Genomic DNA, 27636 nt, shown 5'->3' on the forward strand with positions numbered 1-27636 from the left:
CTGTAATCTGACAAAACCCTCCCTCTTGAAGACAAAGGGAGGGAAGGGAAACATACTCAGACTTGCAAGCTTCTGTTCCTATAAACCTATAATAAAAATACTACAGCATTAGCAGGCATAATTTTGGTTTCATATTCTGATCCATCTTAAAAGGTTGACAAGGACCCCCGCCCGCCGCCCCGAAGCTCAGAACCAAGGAATCATATGTACATCAGCTTTCACACCCACCAAGCCACACCCCCAGAACCAGTAGTAAAAACCTTCGAATCCCACCACTGAGCTTTCCCTAATCTAGCACAGTGCCCTCCAAATAGGTTGGAATTACAGCTCCCCAAATGCTCATAATATCCCAGCCTTGCCTGCACTCAGGAGATCGGCCACTGAGGCTCCCAAACATCTTTTCCCACTTGCTCCAACCTCTTTTGCTGTCGTGTCCCCAGGAGGTTGCTTATATCTCATTCAGGTTCAAACCATGCTTATCTGTACCGATATTCAAGGAACTCTTTTCCCCTTGTCTCAGCAACAGAGACACCCTCAAGCTGCGTACAACCTATTTGGCTTTCTCACCTTTTTGCCTTGGAAGGAAAGCAGGACTGAGCACCTGAAAACAGAAGCCAAACCAGGAACAGAGAGACCAGCTACCAGAACAGGGAATAGCCATGAAGATGGGTGGCAGAGCGCAGTTGGACTCTGCAACAAAGGGAATCCTCAAAGGAGCGTCAACGCAGCCCTTAGGAAGCTCAGCTTCCCAAGCGCAACAGCTGCTGAAGTGGGCAGGAAGGAGACAGAGAGGAGGAGATCGGATTTAAGAGCTTTCACAGAGGCGTAGCATCAAAGGAACCTTGAAGCCTGGGCCACAGCCGATGAAAAAAATGCCTTTCGTGGGGCATGCTGCGATACGCAAGGAGGGTGTGGGACAAAAGAGGGAAGGGGGATCAACTCAGATTAATCCGCCAGGCATTTTAAGAATTTTTCTGCATGTCACTCACCATCGGAGGCAGAGGAGTGGTGAAGAAAACAACACAGAAAATTAGCCCTTGACTCTTTCCCCTCTGCCCACCCCACCAATAAACCTAGAAACACATCTCCTGGCTCTGGTTTGCACAACATCCTAGATTAGGTCAAAAAAAAAGACACAATAGGATTATAGATGGTTCTGGATAACACGTTGTGCAAAGCCGGCCTGTTATATGAATCAGACCATCAGGGTTAACAAGAGAGGATCTAAAGAAGTTATGCAAATAAGAGAGATTACCTCCTGCTAAATGGGCTTGTGTCATGTTCCAAGAAGCTGAATAGTGCGTGCAAATGAGATGGGTTACACGTCCATATTTATTGCATAAACACCAATCGGGGGATTCACCAAACACAAAGTAAACACTTTTATGGCTTAACAACCTGAATAAACTGAGCAGAAGAGTCTCAAAGGAAGACAAACCCGCCCTTTCACCATTTTGGTAACAATATTGCTCAAATGCATCACACGAAACAAATCTTCAACCCCGTTATTAAAATCATAATATGTTAATATTATGACACTAATGCATTTTAACATTTTTTGTTTCAGTAACAATTTTCAAACAAACAATCACTTTGTCCCTAAGATGCTGTTACTGCTGGTCCTCAACTTACAATTAACAACTGTTCAGTTTTCACAGAGCTGGGAAAAAGTGACTCACAAAGTCCTTGCAGTTATGACAGTCACAATATAGGTCACGTGATCCATTTCCAGTACTCTGCAGTCAGCATATTTACGATGATTGCTCCAAGGTCACAGGATTGCCATTTCTAGCCTTTCCAGGAGGCTTCTGAAGAGTAAATCAGTGTGGGAACCCAGATTCATTCAACGACCACAACAACAAAAAAGGCATAAAATGAGGTGCAACTCACTTAACGACTGTATCACTTAGACCCTAGGAAAACGCCAGTCAAAATTCATATTAGTGGTCTGCAGGATTTAAAATTATGAGTTTGGTAGTCCCTAAGGTCCAAAAGGTTGGCAACCCCTGCTTTGGAGAATAAGTTGACCCCCTCCTCTTTGTGGCAGCCTCTCCAACTTCTGAATTTGTCTGGTTCCTTCAACCACCCCAGAACCTGGTCAGTTAAGAGGCAGTCTTAAATAAGGGTTAGCCTTTCAGCCAAACAGATTTGAGAACTCTTGGGTTAAATGCACTCTCTCTAGATTTAGAGAAGGATCACTTTCCACCGGAAGCTGATTTTTCAGTGTGTTCAACTGAACAAATAGCAATAGCACTTAGACTTACATACCACTTCACAGTGCTTTACAGCCTTCTCTAGGCAGTTTGGAGTCAGCCTATTGCCCCCAACAATCTGGGTCATTTTACGCACCTCAGAAGGATGAATCAACCTTGAGCCTGGTGGGATTTGAACTGCCAAATTGCAGGCAGCAGAAGCAGCCTGCAGCACAGCATTCTCACCACTGCACCACTGAGGCTCCTTATAAATTAACCCAAAGACTGGGTTAACACAAGACCTTAAACACACTAAAGAACCAAGCCTAAGCAAGCTTAGTATGTGAAAATGTAACTGCTAAGATTTGTAACGGGTTAAGTGTGTTGTGAGAGCACAACTACCACACATATAATAATTCTCACATTAAAACTTAGTTTAGTGGCTACACCCATGCCTTCTAGAGATACGTCTCCAGTTGGGCATTACTTGGGTTACAATTAGACAAGAGTCCACTACAAATTTCATTCGTTCTCAGGGACAACTGTTTTATTTTTAAATTTTATTTTAAAGAGTCTACCACAATTTTTCTCTAACATTCCCCTCCATAAAAAAAAACCCCAGTGACAATGAAAAACAGGATCAAAATGCATCAACAAATTAAGCATGTGTTGACACAATCCTTACAAATCATTGAGAGGTTAAAACCAGCATCAGAAAAAATTAAGGCATACATGAGCCAAATAGTAAATCCAGCATTAAAAAAAGTGTTTGCAGGAACAATGTTAAAACATTTGCTTGAATGTAACTTTTGGCTGGCAAATTAACCAAGGTGAATGAAACAATATGCAAATTGTTATGGAAATAATGAATTCTTGTGAGAAACGAAGGAATACATTTCTGACCATTTTAAAGGACCAATTCTATTTTTGGCATCATTTTGATTTCACAAAAATGTGCATGAAATAACTTGAATCATTTTCATGGGCATAGAAAATGTTGTACTTTTCACTTCTTCCTAACGGATGAAATGTTTTCCAAATATTTTCCTTACTGCATGCCTTTTTGTATGCAATTTTCAGTGTTTGGCATCATCTTTCTATCATTTCCCTTTTATATGCAATTTCCCTTACAGGACCTATTTTGGTATGCATCATTTGATAGAGGACCAGCGTTGCAAAGTCTGAAGCACCCAAAGTTACATTCAGATTTGTATATATTAGTTCCAGAAGTACAAATTGTGAATAAAATCAGCCAACGACTAATCAACCATTCTGGAGCTGTGTAAGAAAAACACTGTCAAATCTCTGTTCCAACAAGGCAGAACTTTTTCCAGGGAATAGGGATGTCTAGCCTAACGAAGAGAAGGACCAGGGACGGCATGATATCAGTCTTCCAGTACTTGAGGGGCTGTCACGCAGAAGAGCAGATCAACCTATTCTCCAAAGCAGGGGTCCCCAACCACCGGTCATTTTTTACCGGGCCGCAAAGCTTGGGCGCCGCCATCTTGTTTCAACGGCGCTTCCGGATTTTCAGTTGGAAAGCGGCGTTTGGGTGCTCGCGCCTTAGTTTTGTCAAAGGGGGGGGGGCAGCTTTGAATGAAGAACCGTCCCGATGGCGGTGGAGTCTCACGTTACTCAGGTACCAGTCCGTGGAAGAATAATCGTGAAACCGGTCCCTGGTTCAAAAAAGGTTGGGGGTCACTGCTCCAAAGCATCTGAGGACAGGACAAGAAGTAACAGGTTGAAGATCATTAAATAGAACTCCAACCTAGGACTAAGGAGAAATTTCCTGACTGTACGAAGAGTTAATCAGTTACCGCTGGAAGTTGTGGATCCTCCATCACTGGAGATTTTCAAGAAGAGATTGGACAGCCATTGTTGTCCCAACGGAACAGGGTCTCCTGGCTTGAGCAAAGTCTCTTCCAAAGTCCCTAGTCTTCTATGTTCTTTCAAGATGAAGTCCCTCCACCACCAAGTTCTCTATGAATTTCAATAAACATGCGGGCAAGTAAAGGTATCTTTGCTCCACTTTCCTTAAAACAGTATCAGCAACAAGAGGCTCAGTGGCAACTGTCCCACATACGCACTGCTAGTACATTCCTTTCAAAAAGCTTGTTTCTTTGGGGGAAATGATCGGGCATGATCACATGATCATACTATTAAAAGCTATGAGATCCCTTTTGAAACCAATTGAGAATCCTCAGTTTTAAGGAGTTGCAGGCAGTGATTTTACGAATGCTTGCACTCTGTGGAGCTGTGTTGCTCAACCTTGCAGACATTTCATTACCCCAAACTAGGTAACATCATCAGTGCTACCGGTACTAAGGAATGGGGTTTGCTGTCAGTTTATATTCTAAACTGCCCTTATCAGTGTTGGTGGGGGTGATCTTAGAGGTTCTTGGGTCAGGCTGTTTGCTGTTGGCTTGTTTGGCAGTTGTTTGGCATATGAGCCACGGTGGTGCAGTTGTTAGAATGCAGTACTACAGGCTACTTCTGCTGACTGCCAGTCGTCAGCAGTTTGACCTGACCAGCTCAAGGTTGACTCAGCCTTCTATCCTTCCAAGGTTGGTAAAATGAGGAACCAGATTGTTGGGGGCAATTTGCTAAGTAAACCACTTATAGAGGGCTGTAAAACACTGATAAGTGCTATTGCTATTGGCAGTTTCTTGATTGGGGTGTTTACTTGATTGTTGGTCTGATGTTAATTTTGGAGTTAATCTATGCTCATCTGGGTGCTGATATCTGGTGAGGTCTTTTCAATCCCTTTTGGCTAGTTGATTGTCTCTTTTGCAGATTAGTGTTTATGTATTTTGTGTTTAACTTTTATAAGATTAGATCAAGATTTAAGAAGTGTGGGTTTCAATTCCCAGAATTCCCAAGCCAGCATTGCTCCCTATTCTGGGAATTGAAGTCCACACATCTTAAAAGTTGTCAAGGGTGAGAAACTCTGCTCTGGAGCATCTTTTCAGCTTTGAATCCAAAGCACTGAACCACCCCCATTTGGTTTAAACAGTTTTTTTAAAAAAAACAAGTCAAATGCCCCCAATCAACCTTCAATCTCCCAAATATGGACACAAAATTTGAATCTATTGATTTTTACAAATTATCATAAAGGCGTATTGCGTAGAATCCAGTGATTTTTGTTACCTATCTCATTTCAATCCCAGATTATTTCTTATAAATGGCAATGGCTCAAGATCACACCATGCTTATTAGAAGAAATCTATTAATCCTCTTTACTTTTATTTCACCAAACTCACGATCAAGTAACAGCATTGGGATGATAAAAAGTACCTTTGATTCATGCAAATGTTTTTTTTTTAAGTGGGTAAATAGAATTAAATTTAATTTTTGGGAAAGGGATGAGGAATAGTGATTACCTAGACTTCCTCAACCAACAAACATAAGTCCCAATTTAGATCAGGCCAAGATGGGTTGATAGCAAAGTTAATAAAATCCAGAAATGAAGCAGTACAATATGCAACTGATGCAAGATCTATCTGAGTCCTTTGACTATATCACTCTGCAGAATTCTGAGGTCTCTTTTACCCTCAACGTTATTCTTTGGTGCCCAACCACAATCCCACACAACCCTCATTCCGGGCCCTTTGTAACGTAGTATTTTCTTCTGATCCATGTTATCTCCTTGCCTGGACACAAGAAGGATCCACTGACCAAAGAGAGAGCAACTGGTTTTGCAGAGAAGACAAGATCTCCAAACAGGTCTAAAGAGGGATAGAAAACTGGCAAAATGGGCAGTTAAGTCAGGACCCAAAATAGGCCATGGCCGTTAAAATCTAACCCCACTTCTGGATGACACACTGTAAAGTCCACATGATCTGATTAGTCGGGGGGAGCAGGATGGGAAACACAAGTTGTCTGTTCTTCCAAAAACGTCATTTTGGGATCCTTCCCATCTCTTCAGATCTCCTCCTTGCCTCATTCGGACTTTGACTTCACACACTTCCCTCTTCCACGGATGTTGAGGAGGAGCAAAAGGCCCAAGGAGACAGTAGCTGGTACGCACATGGCAAAAGGCTCTTTCAAAACCAGGAGGGTGTAGATGGCACCTGCAGTATCACACACAAAGAAAGGAGGGGCAGAATTCTAAAACCAAACTGCAATCAAAGGCTACCAACTGCTGGACTACTACCCAAGCTGGACTGGTTTCCATTCTCTTTACGTGTTTATTCTGTTAATGTATAAATAAGCTGCTAGTCAAGGCTTTATCTACAGAAATCAGAAACGTGATAGAGATCCAGTCCAATTGAAGCAGGCGTCCCTTGACACTTCAACTCATCAACTTCTTGATGAAGTTTCATGCTGTTCATCAGCTTCCAAACATTATATGAAAATAATTTAATAAACATTACTAAGGGGGCGGGGAGGAGGAGGACTGGCTCAAGGCCATTCTCACTAGTGGCCAGCCATCTAACATTGAGTAACACTATCTCACATTAGCCACCTCACCTTCAGGTCTAAAAACTGATGTGGAGCTCTATAGACACTCAAAAGATTAACCAAACCTAATTGGCCTTCCCTCATTTAAAAAAGTAAAGGTTTCCCTGTCCAGTTGTGTTGGACTCTAGGGTGCAAATCTCCGTTTCTTGGCCAAGGGAGCCAGAATTGTCCGAAGATATTTTCCATGGTCATCTGGCCAGCATGCCTATATGCTGTGGTGCACAGAACACTGTTACCATCCCACACAAGTGGTACTTATTAATCTACTCACATTTGCATGCTTTCAAATTGCTAGATGGGCAGGACCTGGGGCAAGGAACAGGAGCTCATCCCATTATGCAGCCCTCTGATCTTGAACCCAGGTTGTCAGAACTTTCTAACGAACTCAGTGTTTTTAACCGTTGAGCCATTCAACCATTCTTCCATCATTGATCAACCACCTATTGACCCCCCCAACCATCCTTAGCCTCTTGGATAATCCCATCAATTCTTGGGGTTTGATATTGAGTACTTTGGTGAACCCTGGATTAAAGTCAGTTAAACAGAACAATGGAAGGATCGAATGAATTCATGCTTCAGCTGGACAGGAAAGACCTCTAAGTTGGGGAACTGAAATCGATCCAAAAGATCTCTTTAACAGAGGCAGAAACAGTCTGCTAGTTCCCCCAAAGTGAGATTAAATCTGCTGAGAAAAGCAAAAGCATTTCTGGCAATCGGCATTGCCAAATTCGAATCCAAGGTAAGTTACTTGAGGGAGCATCTCATCCTGGTATTGGCCCATGCATCCCATCTGTGCTGGCAGAGGAGGAATGCCGTGAGCCCCATTTGGCCCGATTATTCTGACTGGCAGGATCCAGGAAGAGTTGCATCTGCCTGCCGAAACATGCTATCTTCACAATGTGAGGTCGACCCCTTAACTCTCCTGACCTTTCCTATTAGCTTGGGAGTCCAATGGGGGAATAGCACAGTGGAGGATGGTTGATCAAATAACACAGAGATCCTTTTTGTGGTATGCTGGGTGCCCTGTAGTGGATAAGAAGATGCTCCAGAGAGTTATAAACACAGCACAAAAAATCACCAGTTGCTCTCTTTCTTCTTTGGAAGAGGTTGTGAAGACCAGACTCCACTCTAGAGCATTAAAAATCTCCACAGACCATTCTCATCCTGGCCATTCATATTTTGAACTGTTACCATCAGGGAGACGCTATAGGTGTCTTAAAATGAGGACTAATAGACTAAGAAATAGTTTCTTTTCCAAGGCAATAATTGTCTTGAATCAAACAATGCACATATAGTAGCATTTTTAAACTATCTTACTATATGTTTCAGATAAGATTTAGACTAGGTTTTTTATTATTATTATTATTTTAATTTTTAAATACTCTGTAGTATGATTGTGATGTGGTGTTTGGGGCACTGTGCTGGAGTAGCTTTCAAATTTCATTGTATTTGTAGAATGCAATGATAATAAAGGTATTCTACCACCACCCTGCCTCCCCCTTCCCCATCTGTAATTGGATTTTAGTGGTTGCCATTAATTTAATATACATTCAATTCAAAGGCTTTATTGTCGTTGTACATCATGTATACAATGAAATTGGTTTAGCCCCTACTGGTGCAGTCCATTCAAGAATACAAGAAAACATCAATAATATAAAGAATAATCCTTATCACTAGTTGTTAGGGGAAAAAACTAGTCATACATTTCCATATATACAACATATTCTGTGTAACATGTACATTACTGTGGTGTATAATCTTACATCATGGTATATACGTATTATACACTACACCGGCACCAGTGAAATTTGTCATATTAATCTGTTTGTGGTGCTATATTGTCTTTAGGAGTCTGACAGCCCATGGGTAGAAGCTGTTTTTAAGCCAGTTTGTCCAGCGGGCTATGCCATTGTGTCTTCTGCCCGGGTGTGGCAGAAGGCCAGGGTGTGAATCATCCCTACGTATCTTCCTCACTCTGCTGAAACGGCCAGACCTGGCGATGTCATCCAGTGGTATTTAAAGGGCAACCTATGGTTTCTTGTGCTGAATTAATCACTCTCTGTAGTGCCTTCCTGTCCGTGGCTGTTAAACCAGCATACCATACTGTTACACAGTATGTAAGGAAATACTTTCTGTCGTGGACCGATAGAAAGAAGTCATCAGCCATTGTTCCACCTGATTTTTCCGCAGAACTCTAAGAAAATGAAGTCTCTATTGAGCCTTACTAACCACCAGGGACGTGTTGTTTTTCTAGGTGAGGTCTTGACTAATGAGCATTCCCGAAAAATTTAAAGAGGAAAGCCTCTCCACAAGTCCCCCTTGATATACAATGAGGCAGGTTCCTCTACATACATATATATTTAATATACGTATATATTAAAGGGGCATGATGGCTCATTGGGTGAAGCTGATAGCCCCAGTTTGAGATCTGAGCTCTGGGCAATGGGATAGCCCCAGTTTGAGATCTGAGCTCTGGGAGTTTGAAAACATGCAAATGTGAGTAGATTAATAGGTACCACTTTGGTGGGAAAGTAACAGTTTTCTGTGCACCTTTGGCATGACCATGAAAATTGTCTTCGGACAACACTAGCTCTCTCGACCAAGACATAGAGATGAGCATCGTGTCCTAGAATCAGAGACAAGTGACAGGGAAACCTTTACACGTGTGTGTGTGTGTGTGTGTAAAAGATTGTAAGCCATCCAGAGTTATCCTGTGGTAAGATGGGCAGCCAACAAATTTTATAAATAAATAAATAAGTGGCTGAGGCTCAAATGGGGGCCAGTAAATGGTTGGGGAACAATAGCTGATTGACAAACGATAAAGCTCTTTTTGTACAAAGGTCTTCAAGGGGCAGGAATCTGCTACTCTTCTGCAACCAACCTACCCTAACTTGACACAACCCAACATAATCGAAATAATCTTAGAAATAATTCAAGAGCAGATCACGGTTAGAAATTCATTAATTTCCTTACCTATCATGATCACGGTGAGCACAAAATTGCTGATTTCCTGCAGCAGTTGAGGTCCGAACGCTAAAAGGCAGCCTCCTATCAGTTCTATCCAGCCCACTATTTCCATGTACAATCCTGGTTCCGGCTTATACCCAAACTCCTTCAAAGGGAAGACGTCTGCAAATTGCACAAACTTGGTTTTCTGCCATAGGAAGGAAAAGGAGTGTTAAGAAGCAAGGATGATGACTAAGGAGTAGAAGAGGGTTACCCGATTTTTATTAGCAGCCCGTAAAGACACAAATAATCCAGACAAGTAGAGTGGAGAAACCACACCAAAAACATTCATGCATTGCTGTGATACAAGTAGCCCCTCAACCTGTACCTAAGGCAGAAATGGGAAACCATGTCCCCTGTGGACTTCAATTCCCAGAGCTCCCAGCTGGCTGGCTCAGGAATTGTGGGAGTTGAAGTCCAGAAGTCATAACAGCGCCATAGTTCCTTGCTCCTGAACTAAGGAATTGCCTTTTTTTTTCCAACCAAGTCAAGCAGAATGAGCACCTGCAGATCCTGTCAGCCAAAGAATCTCAGTTGGCAGGGCCCAGAAGGCGAGTTTTTTCTGCAGTGGCCCGCTTTATGGAACGCCCTCCCGTCAGAGATCAGAATGGCCCCAACCCTTCTTGGCCTTTCAGAAGGCCCTAAAAACCTTGGCTATGTTCCAGAGCCAGGCGCACTGAATATGTCCAGGGCCCCATTTCCTGGTTATTTATGGGTGTTACCGTTTTTATTGTTTGAAAATGTTTTTTTAATATTTTTATTCTTTACTTCCTCTTTCACTACTTCAGGTGTCCAGGGAAATACAAAGTTCTGGTTTTTGCACTTCTGGCAGCCTCAACCCTTGCTATTTGATGATGTTGTAAAGTTGACATTGTCACTCCACCTTCTCCTGGGTCTGCCTCATTTTTATATTTTTAACTGTAACCTATTGGTTCGAACTGTAAGCTTCCCAAAGTCATCCACTGAGATGAAGAAATTGAACAAATTAAACAAACTTGCGACCATTTGTTTGCTGACTGTTCAAAGTTAACACAGAATTGGAAAAAGTGACCTGTGATGGGTCCTTGAACTTTCAACCGTCCCAGTATCCTCATGGCCACATGAATGCAATTCTGGCACTTGGCAATTAGCCTTATTTACAAAAATGTGCGCATCAGCTCCAGCAATCACCATTTGAGACCTTCCCAGGCAGCTTCCAACAAGCAAAGTCAATGGGGAAGTCAACTTTGTTTAACAGTTGTGTGATTCACTGAACATCACATAGGCAAATCTATGTGGTTGTAAGGCAAGAACTCTGTGCATGTTCCTTCAGCTGTATCTTTTCCACCTGCTATTCTGCATCCTGGTAAGGTCTTAATTATTTCTTAATGGTCAACAATCCCAACCAATCTGCAAGTGGGTTTAAAAATCTTGCTTCTCTAAAATCTTGTGGCTCATCTTAACTCAAAGAATGTTTTCTCTTCCTCTCCAGCCCATTTTTCTTTTCTTTTTTTTAATTTACAAAGTCATTTTCACCAGGGGGGAGAAACAGGCAGCTCTCTTGTCTCAATGCAAACATTCTGCTAGAGAAAAGTTCCCTCCAGCACAAGTCCAAAAACTCGGACGAGTAAACCTCTGGATCCGGTGAACGATCCAGATTGGATCCAAGCAGCTATCTGTTTCCCCCCAAAAATCTTGCAATGTGCTCTCTGCCGCCCCCAACAACCAAAATTCAAACATCAGCCTTAAGGCGCCAAAAATGCTCCTACAAATGGAAAGCTGGCCAAAGGCCAGAGAAACTCCCAGATTTAGTTTGGAGTACAAACCCAGGCCGTTTACACAGAGGGCAGTCCTGTGAGCTCAGAGGCTCTTCAACTCTTCAGCTAATTTCATCAACTGAGGCAGGGCAGAAAGTCTCCAATAAATTAGATGGCCAGAACACCTGGGGGTGAGGGTGGGGTGGGGGGACAGAATAAAACCCCATTAAATACGATGATACTGTAACCAGCTTTAAAACACCCCCACCTCCAATTGAGATACCCTGGGCAAATGTCTTAAGACCCAAATCCCATTTTAAAAATCCAACTGAAAGAAGGGAGAGAGATAGGCTTGGCGGGGGGAGTGTGTACCTCAGTTTCTGTCTCTCCCTCTTTGGGGTGTGTGTGAGAGAGAGAGAAAGAGGGAGGGAGGGAGGGAGAGATTGAGTGTGAGTATGTGTGTGTGTGTGGGGGGGGGGAGAGATGGCTTTTGTGTTCTTAATTTTTTTTTAAAAAGCCCAGAGGAGGGGAAAAGATAAAGTTGCGCCAAAGAAATCCCAGGGGCAAAGAAAGAGAAAGGAATCCCCTGCCTCCTCCCAAAGAAAGCAAACAAGCCCTCGGCGTGCAGGAGGCGGAAAGCGGCGCCCCCTTTTCCTTTCCAAGCGCGCGCGCGCGCGACATCACTGCACAGGTGGGGCCAAAGCTCTGTCGGTTATCGGGATTTTAGTCGCAGGTTAAGGACCGAGAAGCGAGGACGAGCCCCCCCCCCCCCCCAACCGCCCGAAATAATTGCGAGAAATGGGCTCGCCGAGCAGTTGCCGACGCGCCCTGCGTAGCTCCCCTAAAGATGGCATGGAAGCCATAGCGGGCCTTTCCTCAGACTTGGGAGGCTCTCCTGAAGATCCGCTCGGCGGGGGGGATCTGGCTAGATCAGGGCTGAGTTGGGAGGCTGGGGGGTGGGCGGTGCGGAGGGTTGCAGCCCCCCCCCCCCGCACCGCCCGACTTGCGGGTTGCATCGCCAAGCGGCGGCCCGGACTGGGTCCCCTTCCCGCCTCGGAGGCGCGCCCCGCTCACCAGCTGCCGGTGGGCGTCGCCTGCGATCTGGTCGGTGAGCTTGACGACCCCGCTGACGGCGAAGAAAAGGCCCAGCAACACGCGGAGGGCGGAGAAGAGCAGCGCCATCGTCGCCTTCGGCTGGTTCTCCCGCCTTTCCCGCCCGTTGGCGGGCAGCCGGAGGAGGTGGAACCGGAGGCGGAGAAAGGAGCCCCGGACTAAGCAAGGCGGGCGCCTCCCGCTTGCCCCGCCTGCCCTTTGCCAGCCAACCATCCGTGCGTAATGCGCCCGCTTTCCCCCTCCCATCCCCACCCCCGGTGCTGGGTTTCCCTGCTGAAGCCAAAAGGTGCAACCCTGGGCGGCTTAATGGGACGGAAGAGAGGGCTCCTGAGCACGTGCAGAGCTGCAGGGTGACGGCCAGGCTCCGAAAGAGAGATCGGCGCTGGTGCGTTTCAGGATCCCAGGCTGAATGGCGAAGCCGGGGTTTGAATGCTGGAAAGGCTAGCAGGGTTGGGGCAAATCTGATCTGGGGAAGAGATCGTGCTGGAGAAATAAATCTGCCAGGCCGACGCGGGTTCCTAGAAAAAGTGACCCCCCAAAATACATTGCATAACGTTCCAGGAAGCGACAGGGTTGGAGCCTTTCTCAGGGCAGAGGTGGAAAAGCCTCTTTTTAAGATTCGGTTTGGTGTTACTTTGGGGTTGTTGTTTTTTGAGGGGGTGGGGTAGATCTTTTTTTAATTGCAAAGCATCCAGAGTGGTCAAATACAGTGAATAAATCTCATTTGTCAGAAAACCAACACACCCATAAAGGAGAGGTGAAGAAAAGGCAAAGTACAGAGACAGAATGCCATGAAACTCAAAGTTAAGAATGATGTGAAGATAGGAAGGAAACAGGAAAGTGGAGAGATTAGAACAGTGGCTCCATCAGACATTGTGAAGAAAAGGAAGTTTTGTTATCTTGTTAGCCTCTGAGTTTGTTTTCTTGCAACATTTCATGGGGCTGGGTGTCTTCAAATTGAGAAAACTCAGCAGGCAGGTATCACAGTGAGGGGAAATTATGTTGCATAAAATTTAAGTGATCAATTCATAATTACCAAAAGCAATTAAAAAGCAACATTTAAGCACTGTAGAAAAGAAAAGTAGAAGTCTTGCTTGCAGAGCAAGAACATTTCTTACGTGCGGTTTTTGTTCCTGTGTAGGAAATGGAGTAAGTGTATGAAATGTGAAGCAAGGACAATTTGCAAAGATGTAGCAGGAATAGTAAATAATGCAAATGAAATACCGCTGTTTTCTTAGCTGCAGCTTGCTTGTATTTTTTTAACCTTTTCTCTCCCCACTGCATAACATTGTTTTCACGAAATAATCAGACAGACATGTGGGATCTTCGAAGTTGCGTACTTGAGAAATGAAACATCTGCAAGAAAACCACCAAGCTGAGGGAACACCGAAGTCCCCAGTTTAATCTCGAGTTGAATATTTTCTTCTATAGATATGTGTCTTGTAGAGACCAGTATTAGCATCAGGCAGTTCATTTGGCTTTGGGTTACAAAGCATGAGTCCTAACAACTGTAGATTTACTTCAGAGTGGAATTTTGCAAGCTTAAACCCCTCAGTCTGTGCTCCATCTCTTCCCAAACACCGTCACCATCTTTCTCGCTGGGAAGATAAACATGAAGCTCCAGCTTTGGCCTTCTCATCTGGGGTAGCAAGGGCAGGTCTCTCTGCCAAGGTAGTCTGCAGTTCAACCCACTGACAATGAAATCGTGTGCGGTGTGGTGAGCCAATTGTCTACGGTCACGCTGTAGGACATCACGGCTGGCTTTGCAAGGAGGAACTGGCTTTGGAGTAAGGCGGATGGGTTTAGAAAAATGAAAGTAGGTACGCTTTTTCTTCAAGCTGTTGTCCAAGTTCACATTGGAAGAAGGGCAATTCCAGCAACCATCTCTTATTTGAAATCCTGCCTCAGGAAGCTTGAGAGAAGGTAGCTTATTCTTATCCTGGTCTTTGGAATTCGGGTACCTGATCTATTTTGAAAATGTATTAAAAATAAAACTTATGAGGACCCTTAGGCCTGCTAATATCTGGTGTAATAATTCAGTGCATAGGATAATACTCAAAAGTATGGGAGAAATTTAAAAAAAAAGGCTAAGCCTAAGTTTGTCTCCCTCCAATATTTTCCTGAAGAGAATCCATATATTTTCCTTATGCTTTCCTTACTTGGGATCTTCTCTTTTCTGAAAGCTCCCACCCCAAGTTCGCTCAGTTCCCAAAATCATGTTTCCCATTATAATTGCAATATGAAATAATGGGAATTTCCATGGAAGACAAAGTCAAATTTTTGAGGTGTGTTGATTGCCAAAATAAAACTTTTAAAGCAATGGGAATGCTAGCAATCAGGTGAGTCGTTTAGAATCAGGCGGTAGTCACAAAGCTCAAACTCTGGAAAGTGATTCATCATAAGATGAAAAACACTGCAAATACTTTTTGCCCTTGGCTGATTTTCTGCCAAACATCAGCATTATATACCTAATATATAGAGTTGTTTTTGACAACTGCTAGGATGCACCACACCTCTATTGGGTATCAAAATTCAGTGATCTGGATCATTTTCCTATATTGAATTTACAAGAGTTAAGTTTGAAGGATTTTAAGAAGGGGGGTGGGAAATGTTCTAGAACAGTATTTGAACAGGTTAAAGTATTAAAAATAAAAGGAACATAAAGTTGCTAAAAGTTAAATAGATGTCTCAATAAACCTGATTTTTGCAAACCAAGACCAAATGAGGCTTTAAAGATCATTTTGTGACTAAAAACATTTGGTGTTAAGAGATGACAAAATTACTGAAATTGTTTGTACTTGCAATAGTTGTTTCTTTGTATCATTTTTTTGCTTTACTATTTTTTCTTTTGCTCTCTTTTTCTGCATTTTTAGTTTGCATTGGTTATCTTGTAATGTTTACTAAACTAGAGAGATTTTGCAAGCCAGGGTGCAATTTATCCAGTGCCTGTCACTTGTACAGCTTATTCACCTATTGTAAACTACCAAGGATACCAACGAAAAGCAAACTTACCTGAGGAAATCTACTGTGCCTTTCCAATGGATCTGAAAAGCACGGCTGGTAATAATGCAAGAAGCATGAAGGTAGACATGGATTAATGGAGGTTCTCCTAGGGGCGCCCAAAGCTAGATGAGTACCATGCTCTGTCTTCATTGCAATTGGATAGAGTAATACTGTTTGTCCTCTTATGAATTCCTCCAGCTGCCTCCTCTTAGCTTTCAATGTCTAAGCCTACACATAAAAAATTCAAGCCCGACCTGCATGCGTTATTTATCAGTAACTGAATAGGGGTTAACCTTCTTGTCTGGCTTTCTGAACAAGTGTACTTTTACTTAATTTCATCATATCCCATCTTTGTTTTTGTAACCCTAAACATAACTCAATACCCTTCATATTTTCCCCAACAGATGGGTTAAACCAGGGGTGTCAAACTCAAGGCCCAGGGGACCTGATCCAGCCTGCAGGGTGCTTAGATCTGGCGTGCGAGGCCACCCTGGAAACAGAAAAGAACCGATCCACGATGCCTCTGCCAGCAAAAACAGAGTTCAGGAGGGCTGTATGCGGCCCTCCCGAGCTCCATTTCGCTGGCAGAGGGTTGCAGTCCATCTGAAAATGGAGCTTGCATGGGCCAGGGGCGGCACCCGGGAGCCTTTTTGCTGGCAGAGCACTGCAGGCAGCCACAGGTGCCCCCAACCCGAGTGACGTTGAGCTGGCCACGCCCACTAGCTACACCCACCCCAGCCCCCTGAGGTCAACACCTTAACGCAGCTCTCAATTGAGTTTTGACACCCCTGAGTTCTGGCTTGCCTGAAGTCACCCATCTTTCTTATCTAAGATAGCACTAGGACTCCTAGTCATGGTTTCTAGCCTTCTGCCATAACCACTAGACCAAATTACAAAGAAATATGTGACGTTTGGAAGATACTGGCGACAGGAAGATTTTAAGGTAAGGAATCAAATTTTAAATAATTCATCAGGACAAGAATGAGCCAGTTGGTCTATCCCTGACCCAAGTAAAAAAAAATTCATGGTGCTTTTTTAAAGGGAAGCCCTGTGAAATTGAATCCTGATTATTTGGCAAAGAAACTGAGCTTTCTTTTCCAAATTAATCAAGCCATATATTTCTGATTTCATCAAGCACGTATCTAGCAGTTTTCAAACAAACCTGTATGAATGTAAACTAATAACTGAATTCAGGATGTTTTGAAGCCTTCCAGCAAATTTGGATCCAATCTGGTTCACTCCCAAATCAGCGTGGCTCAAATGCTCTATTTCTATATTGCTGTTCTACCACCAAGGAAGCTATTTGAAATTGGTTCCAGTCCACAAATGAGATAATGAATTACAGAATATTGAGAAAGGGCACAGCTGAATGCTAGAAATATGAGATTTCAAAAATGGAGGGTTACAAAATACTGCAAAAATAACAAAAGCCACTAGGGATTAAATGTTCAAAAAATCAATGCAGCTTTTCAGCATGATTCCAGAACAACTTACTAAAGAGTAACTTATAAAGGAGCCATTTTTAGGACATGAAGTTGGGATATATTGAGCACATCAGGCTGCTCCCACCTTCCTTTCGATATCTCAAATGAGCACCAATTGTAAATTGAGCTCTTTTTCAAGAACTGACACGAATTATTTTGTTTCTGAATAGTTTATTGAAGATTTCAAGAAAGTGCTACTGCATTCCGGACTCCTCTTTTCAAATACACCATTCTCCTGTAGAGAGATAAAAAGTGCATTATTACAACTGACCAGTAAGAAATCAAGATTTTTATGGCTGATTATACTGTTGCTATATCCTGCATGTTTATTTTTAATTCCATTTTTGGCCAACCCAAGAATACATGCATATATAATATTCTTATTTTCCACACACAATCAGGTGTAGTGGCTTGAATGTGATTGACCTGAAGTCACCCAGTCAGCTTTCATGCAAAAAAATAATAATGAATGGAACTCATCTCCAATTTGTACATCAAATTGGCTCTCCGGAATATCTATGTATCATTTAAATTGGGTTTAGCATATTAAATGCAAATCAAGACTTGACATCAATTACATTCAACTTCAAGACTCTTAACCATTGGAAAACCTACTAGTGTTCACCAAAAAATAACTTGGATGAAAGCCAAGATCAGACAAAACCTGGATTTGCTTGGTCAGACTCTGATTTTGTTAAAACATGAACCAAGCAAAAACAAGAAAGGCTGACCACCTATCACAATTTTATATGAATAACCTTATCCATAATTTCTTCTTCCAGAATTTAACAGTTGCTCCTTAGTACATCTACAGCAAACTGCTCTGACATATGACAGTAAGATGTTTTTTAACTGTTATTTGGGGAAAAAAATAACCCAGTGCAACAAGTGATTCATTTCATGGGTAGCTCAGCTAGGGAGAATTGGAGAACTGAAAGAAACACTGTGATGCCAGAACCTATCCCCTGCACCAATGCTTAACAGATAGCAATTCAGCTTCTGCTTCACCCTATTTCATCGCATCCATAAAAAAGGATCCCCATCACCTCTAGTTCTACCAGCAGTCTGCCTTCTACTCTTGAACTGCTGCCCAGAGCCATTTAGTGAGATGGGTGGCCATACAAATTGAATAAAATGAATGAACCCTTCCAATGTTCTATAAGATGCTGGCACCCTATCTCCTTACCTGCATATTGCAGATGACTTCTCTCTACAACATTCAGTTGTGTAAGCATATACTGGTTATTGGTCAACTGCAAAATAAAATTGTTTTAATTGTAACATGGAGTATGCTAACAAATTGTTTTGAATTTAATGTAATCCAAGGTTAATAAATTTCATTATAATTGGTTTTATTTATAATGCCTCTTTAGGCAGCAGACTCCCAGTTTTATTCACTTCTGTAGGGATCTAGTGATTCTGCACAATTTTGCAATTACATGAGAGTCTGAACTTGGATAGGAAAAAAGATTATCATGAACCTCTAACTGAAATTTAAAGATTTTCATTCAATAATTAATTAATATAGACAATGAAGTATTTTAAGGCTTAAAACTAATTTATCAATAAATAGCACAAAGAAGAAAATAAAAAATAATATAGCATAGCATAAGCCAGTTACAATAATTTTTACACTTAAAATGGAAAACTAAAAATGACTGGGAAAAGAGGAAAAGTAAAGGATATAAGCCTCAAGCATGCTTTCCTGATCATTTTTCTCTGTAGCAGCTTCTGATCTTATGTATTAAAATATTCCCCATGATCTTATTTGCATGTAGCAAATAAGTCACTAGCCTTACTTTAAAAAAAAAAAAAAAAATCTCGGAGGACTTAGAGCCCTTAGTTCCGTGAAGTGAAGTCTTACCTTATATGGGAGTGTTCTAGTTTCATCCAGCTGATATTATCTTCACCTAAAGGATAAGAATTGAAGTTAGTAAGGGAAAATAAGACTGAAATATTTCTGAAAACAAAATTTAAGTTTAAACATTAAGTGCAACTTATGAACTTGTAAAATTGAGGGGAGTTTTACAAAAGCTACTAATAGTCATTGGGAGGTAGCAAGGGGCATAAGGAGAAGATGAGTATTTTATTTGAAAGACTGAAACACAGGATAGTGAACAATTGCAACTACTCTTAAGACTTAACCCTGAACTGCCCCTTGGAACAGATGCTGCCTAATCAGAAGGACAGTTGCAGCCAGAGGTACACTGCCCCTTAGGTGCAAGTGCAAAGCCATTGCATTCAGCTATTTAACTGCCTCTCTGAATTGATGCCATGCACCCAACACCATTACCCCATAAAGCAAATAATCTTTTCAGGTAATTGAAGGACAAGCCAAAGCTTTCTGAATCTTTACAAGACAGAGAAGAATTTGCTTGCTAGACTATTACAAATTTCCCCCCCACCTTGTGGTTATCCCTAGCAGTTTTCCAATGTTCTTAAGGGCATGAAATGAAAGGTCAACCTTTCCACCTGCAGCTAATTCTTAATGGCCCTTGTAATGTCAGAAACACTGCCAAGCTAGCCAAATGTGCCAGTTTCAAGACCACAATCTTGATTTATTACTTTTGCAAAACAAAAGGTTATATAGGAATACAAATTATGTTCTTCTCCCTAGCTATTTGTCTGCAGCCATCCCTTCCCACATTTCATTGTGCCAATATTCAGTATCGGTTTTCTGAGGGGGGAATTGGTAATACACCACCATTGGGCTTCCACAAAGTTGCTAATGGAACAAACAAAATGGGAGAAGCCTCCCTCTTCTCCCCCTCCCTCAGCCTCCCCTCTCTTGCAGCATTTGCTTAAGCCCAGCAAGTAGCATAAAGACAGATCTGCAACTGACCTGTTGATTCCAACCTTGCTAGCTGTGATGGTGGAAAACAACCAATGGTCCAAACAAACCTAAAAAAGCACAATCTCTTCATGTTGGGCTCCAATTTTAGAAGTTACCATAGGCCTTCCTGATCAGCCGCTTGAAGTTACTTGCAGAGTTTCAGCCCCCTGGTTGCTTAGGTGTTTCCTAGTCTTGGGAGGGGGGAAGCTTCAGCCAATAGAAGCCATACTGTAACAAAGCCTCCCCCCAATAATGTTAGGAAAGTGTTTCTGTCCTCACACAGCACTAGTAACCGGAACTGAGAACCTAGCAGAGTACGCATAATGTATTCTGGCATCACACTTCTGAGCTCTGAAGTCAGTTTTTGCAAGGGAGAAATCAAAGACCAGAATAAAAGCTTAACATGGAATACAATGCAAGCACTTTTTGTTATTTCTTATGCCACTCACACACGTAAGAGATGTTTTGATCAGTTATTGCCCTTAAATAATACTTAATGTATTTCTCTTTACAACTGCAGTTAAACATGTACATAAGAAACTGGAGTCCAATTCACCTGTTTACTAAAAATCCACTTATGTCAAGATATAACTTCAATTAAGCCACTGGCATATTGGTTCAAACTGAGTAGTTACTGTAGTTGAATATTTCTGCAGTCCAGTTATATAGCAAACATACTTATTTACTGAGTTCATTATACTAGTACTTGGAATATCCAGCTTGGAATGTAACTAGTCCCACACTGAACATGTTCATAGGATTTAAAGTATACCTTCTCTCAGTACATCTACTGTTCATAGTGACAAGGGTTCTTCTCTTGCAAACCACCCACGTACAAAAGACTAGGAATTCCATTTCATTATTTTGTTGTTAAGATTCACTGTTGAATCCTATTCACAAAGCAGTTTTTTTTTCAAGCACACTGAAACATGAAATTTGATAGAACTGCGCTTCGGTTTAAAGTTGAGTACTGCTGTAACTTATGAATTGATCAAGAGTCAAATATTATGAAACGCTTTCAAGACACATCAGATAGACCTAGCTAGCACAACAAAGCCAATAATTCTGGAGGGCAACTTACATTAGATATATAAAACCCTATATTTTTGTTCATCAACTACATTAGATATAAAACCCTATTTTTTTTTTTCATCAAGTAGTAAGTAAAATAACCTATACTTTTTGGTAAGATGCATGGATTAGAGTAAGGGGAGCTCTCAATTATTTTTTACGTTATCACAGCCATCATCCCACAGCCGACCACCCATATATTAACTTGACACTATAGTTACAAAATACTACTTCAATACTACCTCAAACTTAACAGAGCAACCATTAAAAAGAGAAAAATACCATTTATCTGTCTGACCATGAAGTGTTTTCATACAACTTTTAGTATGTAGCTAGTATGAACTAAAAGCAACCATTCCTACACACAATGAGCAGTAAAATTATGCATAGATTGAACTCACTTTCCCCTCCCATTGAACACTCTATAAAGATGTCTTTGTCACACAGTGAAGAAAGAAACAAGTCATATGCACGAAGAAATCACGGGTCTGAGGCACAAGCGTCAGCATCATAGTCAGCTTGCCTAAGGCTGATTGTAGGTTAGGCCTCAAAATTAACCACCGTACAGGATGAGAAGTGCTGCACTGAAATCCCACTGTCAGTAGTGTGATGCCAGAATACCCCCATAGCAAGATTACACAGAAAGTCACCAAGTTAGATTATAGTTCTTTTTACCTACCTGTATGCAGGCGACAATGAGAATCTTGGAGCAAGCAGGAATACTACATCCAGGTGCTAATGTCCATTGCCACTTGTGGTACTACGTTCCTCACAGTTATGCACTGCGGAAATGCTGTCTAAGTGCTGTTACATAGCAGGCCACTACTTTTAAACAGTGTCATATTGCAGTCTCAAACTCCAGAGAAAAGCATGCTGCCACAAGTGGTTGCCAAGGAGATGCCAAGAACTTTTTAAAAACAAATATACCACAAAATACGCACAGAAACAGAAATTCATTTATTACAACTAACAAGGATGTGGTTATAGCATGCTATGATTGTTAAACATGGGTAGACTCTGGAATTGGGGTAACTTATGCATGACCTAAAGGCTTAATGGCATGCAGAAGTAGAATAGAGTTATGCTTCTGCTCAAAAGGCATCATCTGTTAAGTCTAAATATTTAAATCCATTTAGAAAAAGCTAAAAAGGTGGAACATTCAATTCAATGAAAACTCCCCAACAATTGGTTTGCTACTGAGGGATCAGCCTGTCTGTTATCCTTTGAAGTCAGACTACTGGGCTTTATATAAGGACATTTGGCAACAGTAGTCAAGTAGTGTTAAAAACCTAGATTAGCCCAACATTTCCTTCCCGTTTGAATATCAGCCTAGTTTAGACAAAATGAAAACAAGAGATGAACCTTAGGAAGGAAATGGGACCATCAGCTTCCTTCACTCTTCCAAGATTACAGTACTACAAAAGAACATGGTTTAGGATATGTGCCAGCATCCTAAGGAAAAATGGCATGTAATCTGAAAAATAAACTGAAAATTAGTTTCCATTTCCATTTTCCCATCACTGTCAGTCTTGGTGTTTTCTACAGTGGGTGTCCATGAACACCTCCTTGAGAAAAGCAGAACTGAGCTGTACGCAGCCCAGAATACAGTTAACATCCACATTTGTTTCACAAGGGTTTCTCTACATCAGAAGTCAATGCAAGAACTGTGGGTGTTCTTCCCCCTTTGATGGTAACTTCTTGAAGCTTCTGGGAATATAGCTCAATTCAACCACAAAACTAAATGAGGCAGTCCAGCAACCTTGAATATCGGATGTTTATCATTTCTTGGGTTTTCAAAAGGCTTGCTCAGCACAAGCCTTTGAGTCAATCCATTTTGCAGAATGAAAATACGTAATAACTGATGGCAGTGAAGTTTCATATGCTGCAGTTTTAAGCGGCTTACAGGTAACTGATTCTTCCTCATCTTTAGCACATTTAAAGTAGGGATGGGGGACCACATATGGCATTCTGGTTATCCCAAGCTACTGGAGGGAGTAGCACAGAGAAAGTGTCAACAGTTGAAAGGAAAAAAACCAGCCAAAACAGGATGCCTGCAAGTAATCAGTACTGACTTGCCAAAGGTTTTATGCCCCTCTCACAACAACCTTCTGGGAAAAAAGGTAGAGTAAATGCAACATTACCCAGAATAACTGTTTTAAACAGATATAAAATGGCTCCCCGTGGGGGGGGGAGGGAGTTCCCCACCCTTATTTAAAAGATTTAAAGCACCCCAAGTTGAATAAAAAACCAACAGGATTAATCACAGAATGTTCTCTGATCTGGTTCATCTTCATTTTACCAAGCCATTGTACCCTTTCTGTACCAGGAAACTCTGCACCCAGTATTTTAGGTACAAGGGGTATAGAGTCCAAGACAGCTTAACTTCTTACAGCATTTTAATAAATATAAAATGATTCAACTCTACCAAGTCAACAGCACAAGTTGATACTATGTAGCCCAAGGGGGGAAAAACTTTCAAATTTAATGGTATTTAGATTTCTGTATGTCAGGCTTTAATCTAATAAATTACTACTTTAATCCTGAAACGTCAAAGGATATTTCATTTCTGCATTTAAGTGGAGTATTGAAATTAAAATAATACACCAATGCCCACCAATGCTCAAAACTTTTGGATCAAGATTATGCTTGTTAAATCAAGAAAAAAAAGATTCCTTCCAATATTTAAATTGCAACTTCAATAGATATATTCACTCATCAAGGATTCTGTTAAGATAAAATGTCCAGTGGGCACTAAAAAGCTCAATTAAGAAAAGTATTAGAAGTGAAATAGATCAACCAGATCTCATATTTGGATGAATGAGATGCTGAGTAACACAGAAAGTCAGGCTATGACTTATAACAGCTGGCTTGGAAATGCCCTTTGGAGACAATAGCCAATACTATTAGATTACATGCCCTTACCCCATTTCCTTCCCACCTCGTTCAAAACTGAACTACATCATTTATTAAGTTAAAGATCTATTTCACCAAAACCCAGATTGTTTCCTCCGTGTAAGTTAAAAGTTCAAATTATGTATACCTGAATAATTATAGTCAAAGTTCTTCAGAATTCTCAAAGCTTTTTCTAAGGGTAAGACTTCATTGTAATATTAAATATCAAAGTTCAAGTAGATTTTAAAATTGCACTGGTATTTTAAGACTTGATAGTTTAAGACCAGCCATATGTATTGTGCAACACTCCAGATTTCATTTCAAGAAATGCATTGCCTTTTGTACGTGTTAATTGCCTTCTATGCTTAGACGTTTATGATAAAAGAATCTTGCTACGTTTAGACTATTTATTTTAAGCACAGTAAAAAAAGTTTACACTTGGGATTTCATATGGCACACAGTACATTGCCATCAAGGTAGGGATGTTATACATCAAAAAAGCTAAGTTTAGAACACTGCGTTACATAATTAGACTTGTTTCTGCCCAGACCACTTACAAATTCTAAGTCATTTTAAGTTTCTAACATCCATAAAAACGTAGCTTTCTTACTAAAATGCAAGAATAAAAAAAAAAAGTAGTGTCTAAACAAGACAAGTAAAACAAACTGGAATGAAAAATCTACAAGTCACATCTAAAATCTGGGCTTTTTGTTTGGGCCTTCATATTCTTCTCTCCCTCTCCCATAAGCTGCAGGAGTTCCAGGCCCCATTCCTCTAGGGCCCTGGCCACCTACAGGCCCCGCACCTCCCTGTCCAAATCGCTCAGGGCGCTATTAGAACAATTAAGAGTTCATTATGTGTAGTTGATGTCCATGTGTGTTTAGAATTTATATTAGAAGGTTCCGCAGTCAACGTTCGTCGATACAATCACCATTGAGTCGATCCACAGGTACCGGGAACATAGAAAGGAAAAAAGGGTAATTTAATAATTAGTTTAACTTAATACATGTCTTGTGGTATGTTCCCAACTTGATCCATTCTGAAATGTCTGTTTCAGCAAACAGATATTCCCTGAAGTGCTAAAAATTCAAGCATTAGTATGGGTTTGAACCAAGAATCCTCTTTGAAGAAATTCTGGTTATTTGCTACAATTGTTAATCTACAGTCAGTGAACAAGGTACAAAGAAGCCCAACAGGAGCTTCCTAAAGCATCTCACATAAAAAGCAGATGCCCAGTTAAAAGATATAAGACCATGTTCTTGAAGTTACCTGGACCATGTCTATTTACTTAAATGGTTTTCAAAAGCCACTGACCCTATGAAAGTACAAGAAATAGTAGCATCTGGTTAAATTGCCAAGACAAGACCACCACTAAATGTTTGCACAATGTTAAGCTTCTTTAAATAGCTCCACTGCGGTAGAGGCCCTATGGCTTTAGAGTAAGGATTAGCAAAGAGTCCATTATTATTTTGCAGTATCTGAATATATTCAAGCTGGTCTCGGAATCCACTAAAGCTCAACTAAGCTGAAATAAAGCAGACCAGTTCACTTTTCAATTTACCTGATCTTCATTTCTTGATTTACCAAGGCACAAGGGAGGATGTAATGAATCAAAGATGTTGATGTTGGTATTATTGGTGCTTTTAGGGTAGCATAGGAACTATTTTACCAAAAAAAGCTTTCCAATGCACTCAAACTTAACAGAGCCAATTCACTCAGTATAATTCCTCAGACTAGCTGTATGAATCCTTTAACTAGATACGCATGCAGATGTTATTTGTGAAAGGCTCACACTCAATTTGCTCCCCAATAACCCCACAAACAAAAGCCTAGATTCCAGAATGCTACTGCCACAATTATCACAGATGAGAAAACATATGCATGAGCCCTTCACTGATTTGCATAAGTATCCAATCATGGAGTCACTGAGAGTCTGGATTTCTAGCATGTAAGTAAATCTCCATCAGATCTCCTCTAACAACTGGCTTACAGTTATTAGACTGCCAAAGGCCGTGTTATGAACAAATTCCATAAAGGAGACAATTTCTACTAAATTTCTAAAGTTACATACTTTAGAAAGACAGCACAGTGCTTCACTGAAATTTCAGACTTTTTTTCTAGTGCCACCAATTACAAGTGAATGAGATATTTAAACATTTGATACACTGCATTGTTGATTTTTAAAACACACATCCTGGTTTTACCAGACAACCTATTTCAACAGAAGTCTATAACTAATTGCAGACTCCTTTGAGCAACACGGTCAAAACAGCAACAGGGCATCTTAAGAAATTGGGGTTAAATAAATGGTAATGGTTTCTATGTTAAATGACACATGAGCTACAAGTAGCCCATTTCATGTAGCAAAACTTTCAGTAGAATAGCCTCCACCCCTTCCCCAACACTATTTTATGTGTTAGATTAAACTCTTATGGGTGAATGTGTACCACACAAGAAGGATTAGACTTAGATCTTTCAGTAATTCTATTTACCAGTTGTACTACTCCAAGGCTTCACGTATAATGTGAAATCAAGAATTTCTGCAAAGCCTACAAGTACAGGAACAGGAAGTAAAGTTCAAAGTGCTTGGGGAACAAGTGTACTGTCTGCAGCTACTGTAAGGCAAGATATGCCCCTGAATATTGGTGACAACAGGGAAGCTACTGCTTTCATAGACATCCCCCGAAGCATCCAGTTAACCACTTTGGGAATAGGATGGATCTCTAATTTGATCCAGCAGCTCAGTCTATATAGCAGGGGTCTTCAAATGTGACAGCTTTAAGAATTGTGGACTTCTACTCCCATAATTCCTCCTCCAGTTATGTTAGCTCAGGAATTCTGGGAGTTGAAGTCCACAAGTCTTAAACTTGCCAAGTTTGAAGAGCCTTGGTCTATAGCCAGGAAGCTTAAAACAGCATAACCAAATCATGTATTATTTAAGCGCCATTAAGCAACTTGCTCAAGAAATAGATTGCTAATGAGTGGCCTACTTCAAGAATTGCTTCTTTCCCTCATCATCACATATTGTGTGTCAAAAGCCAATGTGTACAATGATAGGTAGTTTACATCTAAATATTCTCTACCTGTGATGAACCCATTACATTAACAAGTAGTAATAGCGTAATTATATTTTAGGCTTATTTCCATCTCCCTTTATTTTATACACATTTCTATGCACCACAGTTAACTCAAGTTCAGAAAGTGACACAAGACCACTTCTGCTAGTTAAGCTAACTCAACAAGCATGTGTGCTTCCCCGCCCCTCCCAGGCAGGTTAAGATTACAGAACTGAAGACTCCTTCACGTTTAGCGAGACAACTCCCAACCCAACTGATCACAGGAAAGTCTGCTAATATCCATTGCAAAAATATCTGAGCAGACCTGTAACCATACTGGCAAAAGACTAGACTTAGTTTTACATTGCTCAACAAGCTTCTTGCTATTAACCAACTGCTGGAAAAGGGAAGCCTATCTAAAAGTGTAGGTTATAGAATGAATGCAAAAAAAATCTCTAGAACTAAGGTCAAGCTGCCACAGGATACGTTACCATATCGCTTCCCATCATAGTGCCACTCATAGATGTTTGTCCAACTCCGGGATTGGTCTCATAGCCAAGGCCAGTGCCACCTGCTAATGGTGGGAATTTCTGAGCAGTTGTACCATAGGGATCTATTTTAAAAAAATAATCAAATGATTATGCATGGATAGATCACAATAATTTAAACAGGTGAGTTTAGTTGGAAAGCTTTTTTTTACCTCCCATGTTCATTGCACTGGTACCGCCCATTCTCATGTCTCTTTCTCTCTGCAAAGACAAACAGACATTTTTAAGAACAAGTAAATCC

General features: G+C 41.1%; 1 protein-coding gene and 1 long non-coding RNA gene across 3 annotated transcripts; both read right to left on the reverse strand.

Moving 5' to 3' along the window:
- Positions 1-1314: 1314 nt before the first annotated feature.
- Positions 1315-12600, reverse strand: TMEM35B (transmembrane protein 35B). 2 transcript variants are annotated; one of them, XR_015744753.1, is made up of 4 exons: positions 12470-12600; positions 9627-9807; positions 2640-6262; positions 1315-2155 (listed from the first exon to the last, which is right to left on the reverse strand). XR_015744753.1 is itself a non-coding variant. In XM_026702673.2 (3 exons), the coding sequence occupies exons 1-3, from the start codon at positions 12575-12577 to the stop codon at positions 6132-6134; spliced, it is 420 nt and encodes a 139-aa protein (XP_026558458.2). In that variant the 5' UTR covers positions 12578-12600; the 3' UTR covers positions 1315-6131. The 2 variants fall into 2 exon arrangements, 1 of the variants encoding a protein (XP_026558458.2); XM_026702673.2 differs by having other exon boundaries at positions 1315-6262.
- A 1290-nt stretch (positions 12601-13890) lies between these two features.
- LOC113437691 (uncharacterized) lies at positions 13891-27630 on the reverse strand. The gene is made up of 6 exons (XR_015744754.1): positions 27548-27630; positions 27339-27460; positions 18860-24621; positions 18182-18248; positions 16999-17230; positions 13891-14469 (listed from the first exon to the last, which is right to left on the reverse strand). It is a non-coding gene; the product is annotated as an uncharacterized LOC113437691 (long non-coding RNA).
- Between the last annotated feature and the right edge of the window lie 6 nt (positions 27631-27636).

Source organism: Pseudonaja textilis, chromosome 10 (assembly GCF_049901715.1).
Source record: "Pseudonaja textilis isolate UNSWEBS1 chromosome 10, rPseTex1.2, whole genome shotgun sequence".
NCBI lineage: Eukaryota > Metazoa > Chordata > Lepidosauria > Squamata > Elapidae > Pseudonaja > Pseudonaja textilis.

Excerpts from the sequence above, each read along its gene's own strand:
- TMEM35B (XM_026702673.2), bottom strand. The coding sequence starts at position 12,577 with ATGGCGCTGCTCTTCTCCGCCCTCCGCGTGTTGCTGGGCCTTTTCTTC. Across the intron at positions 9,808-12,469 it reads GCGACGCCCACCGGCAGCTG|AAAACCAAGTTTGTGCAATT; the intron begins GTGAGCGGGGCG and ends TTCCTATGGCAG. Across the intron at positions 6,263-9,626 it reads GCTCACCGTGATCATGATAG|GTGCCATCTACACCCTCCTG; the intron begins GTAAGGAAATTA and ends GTGATACTGCAG.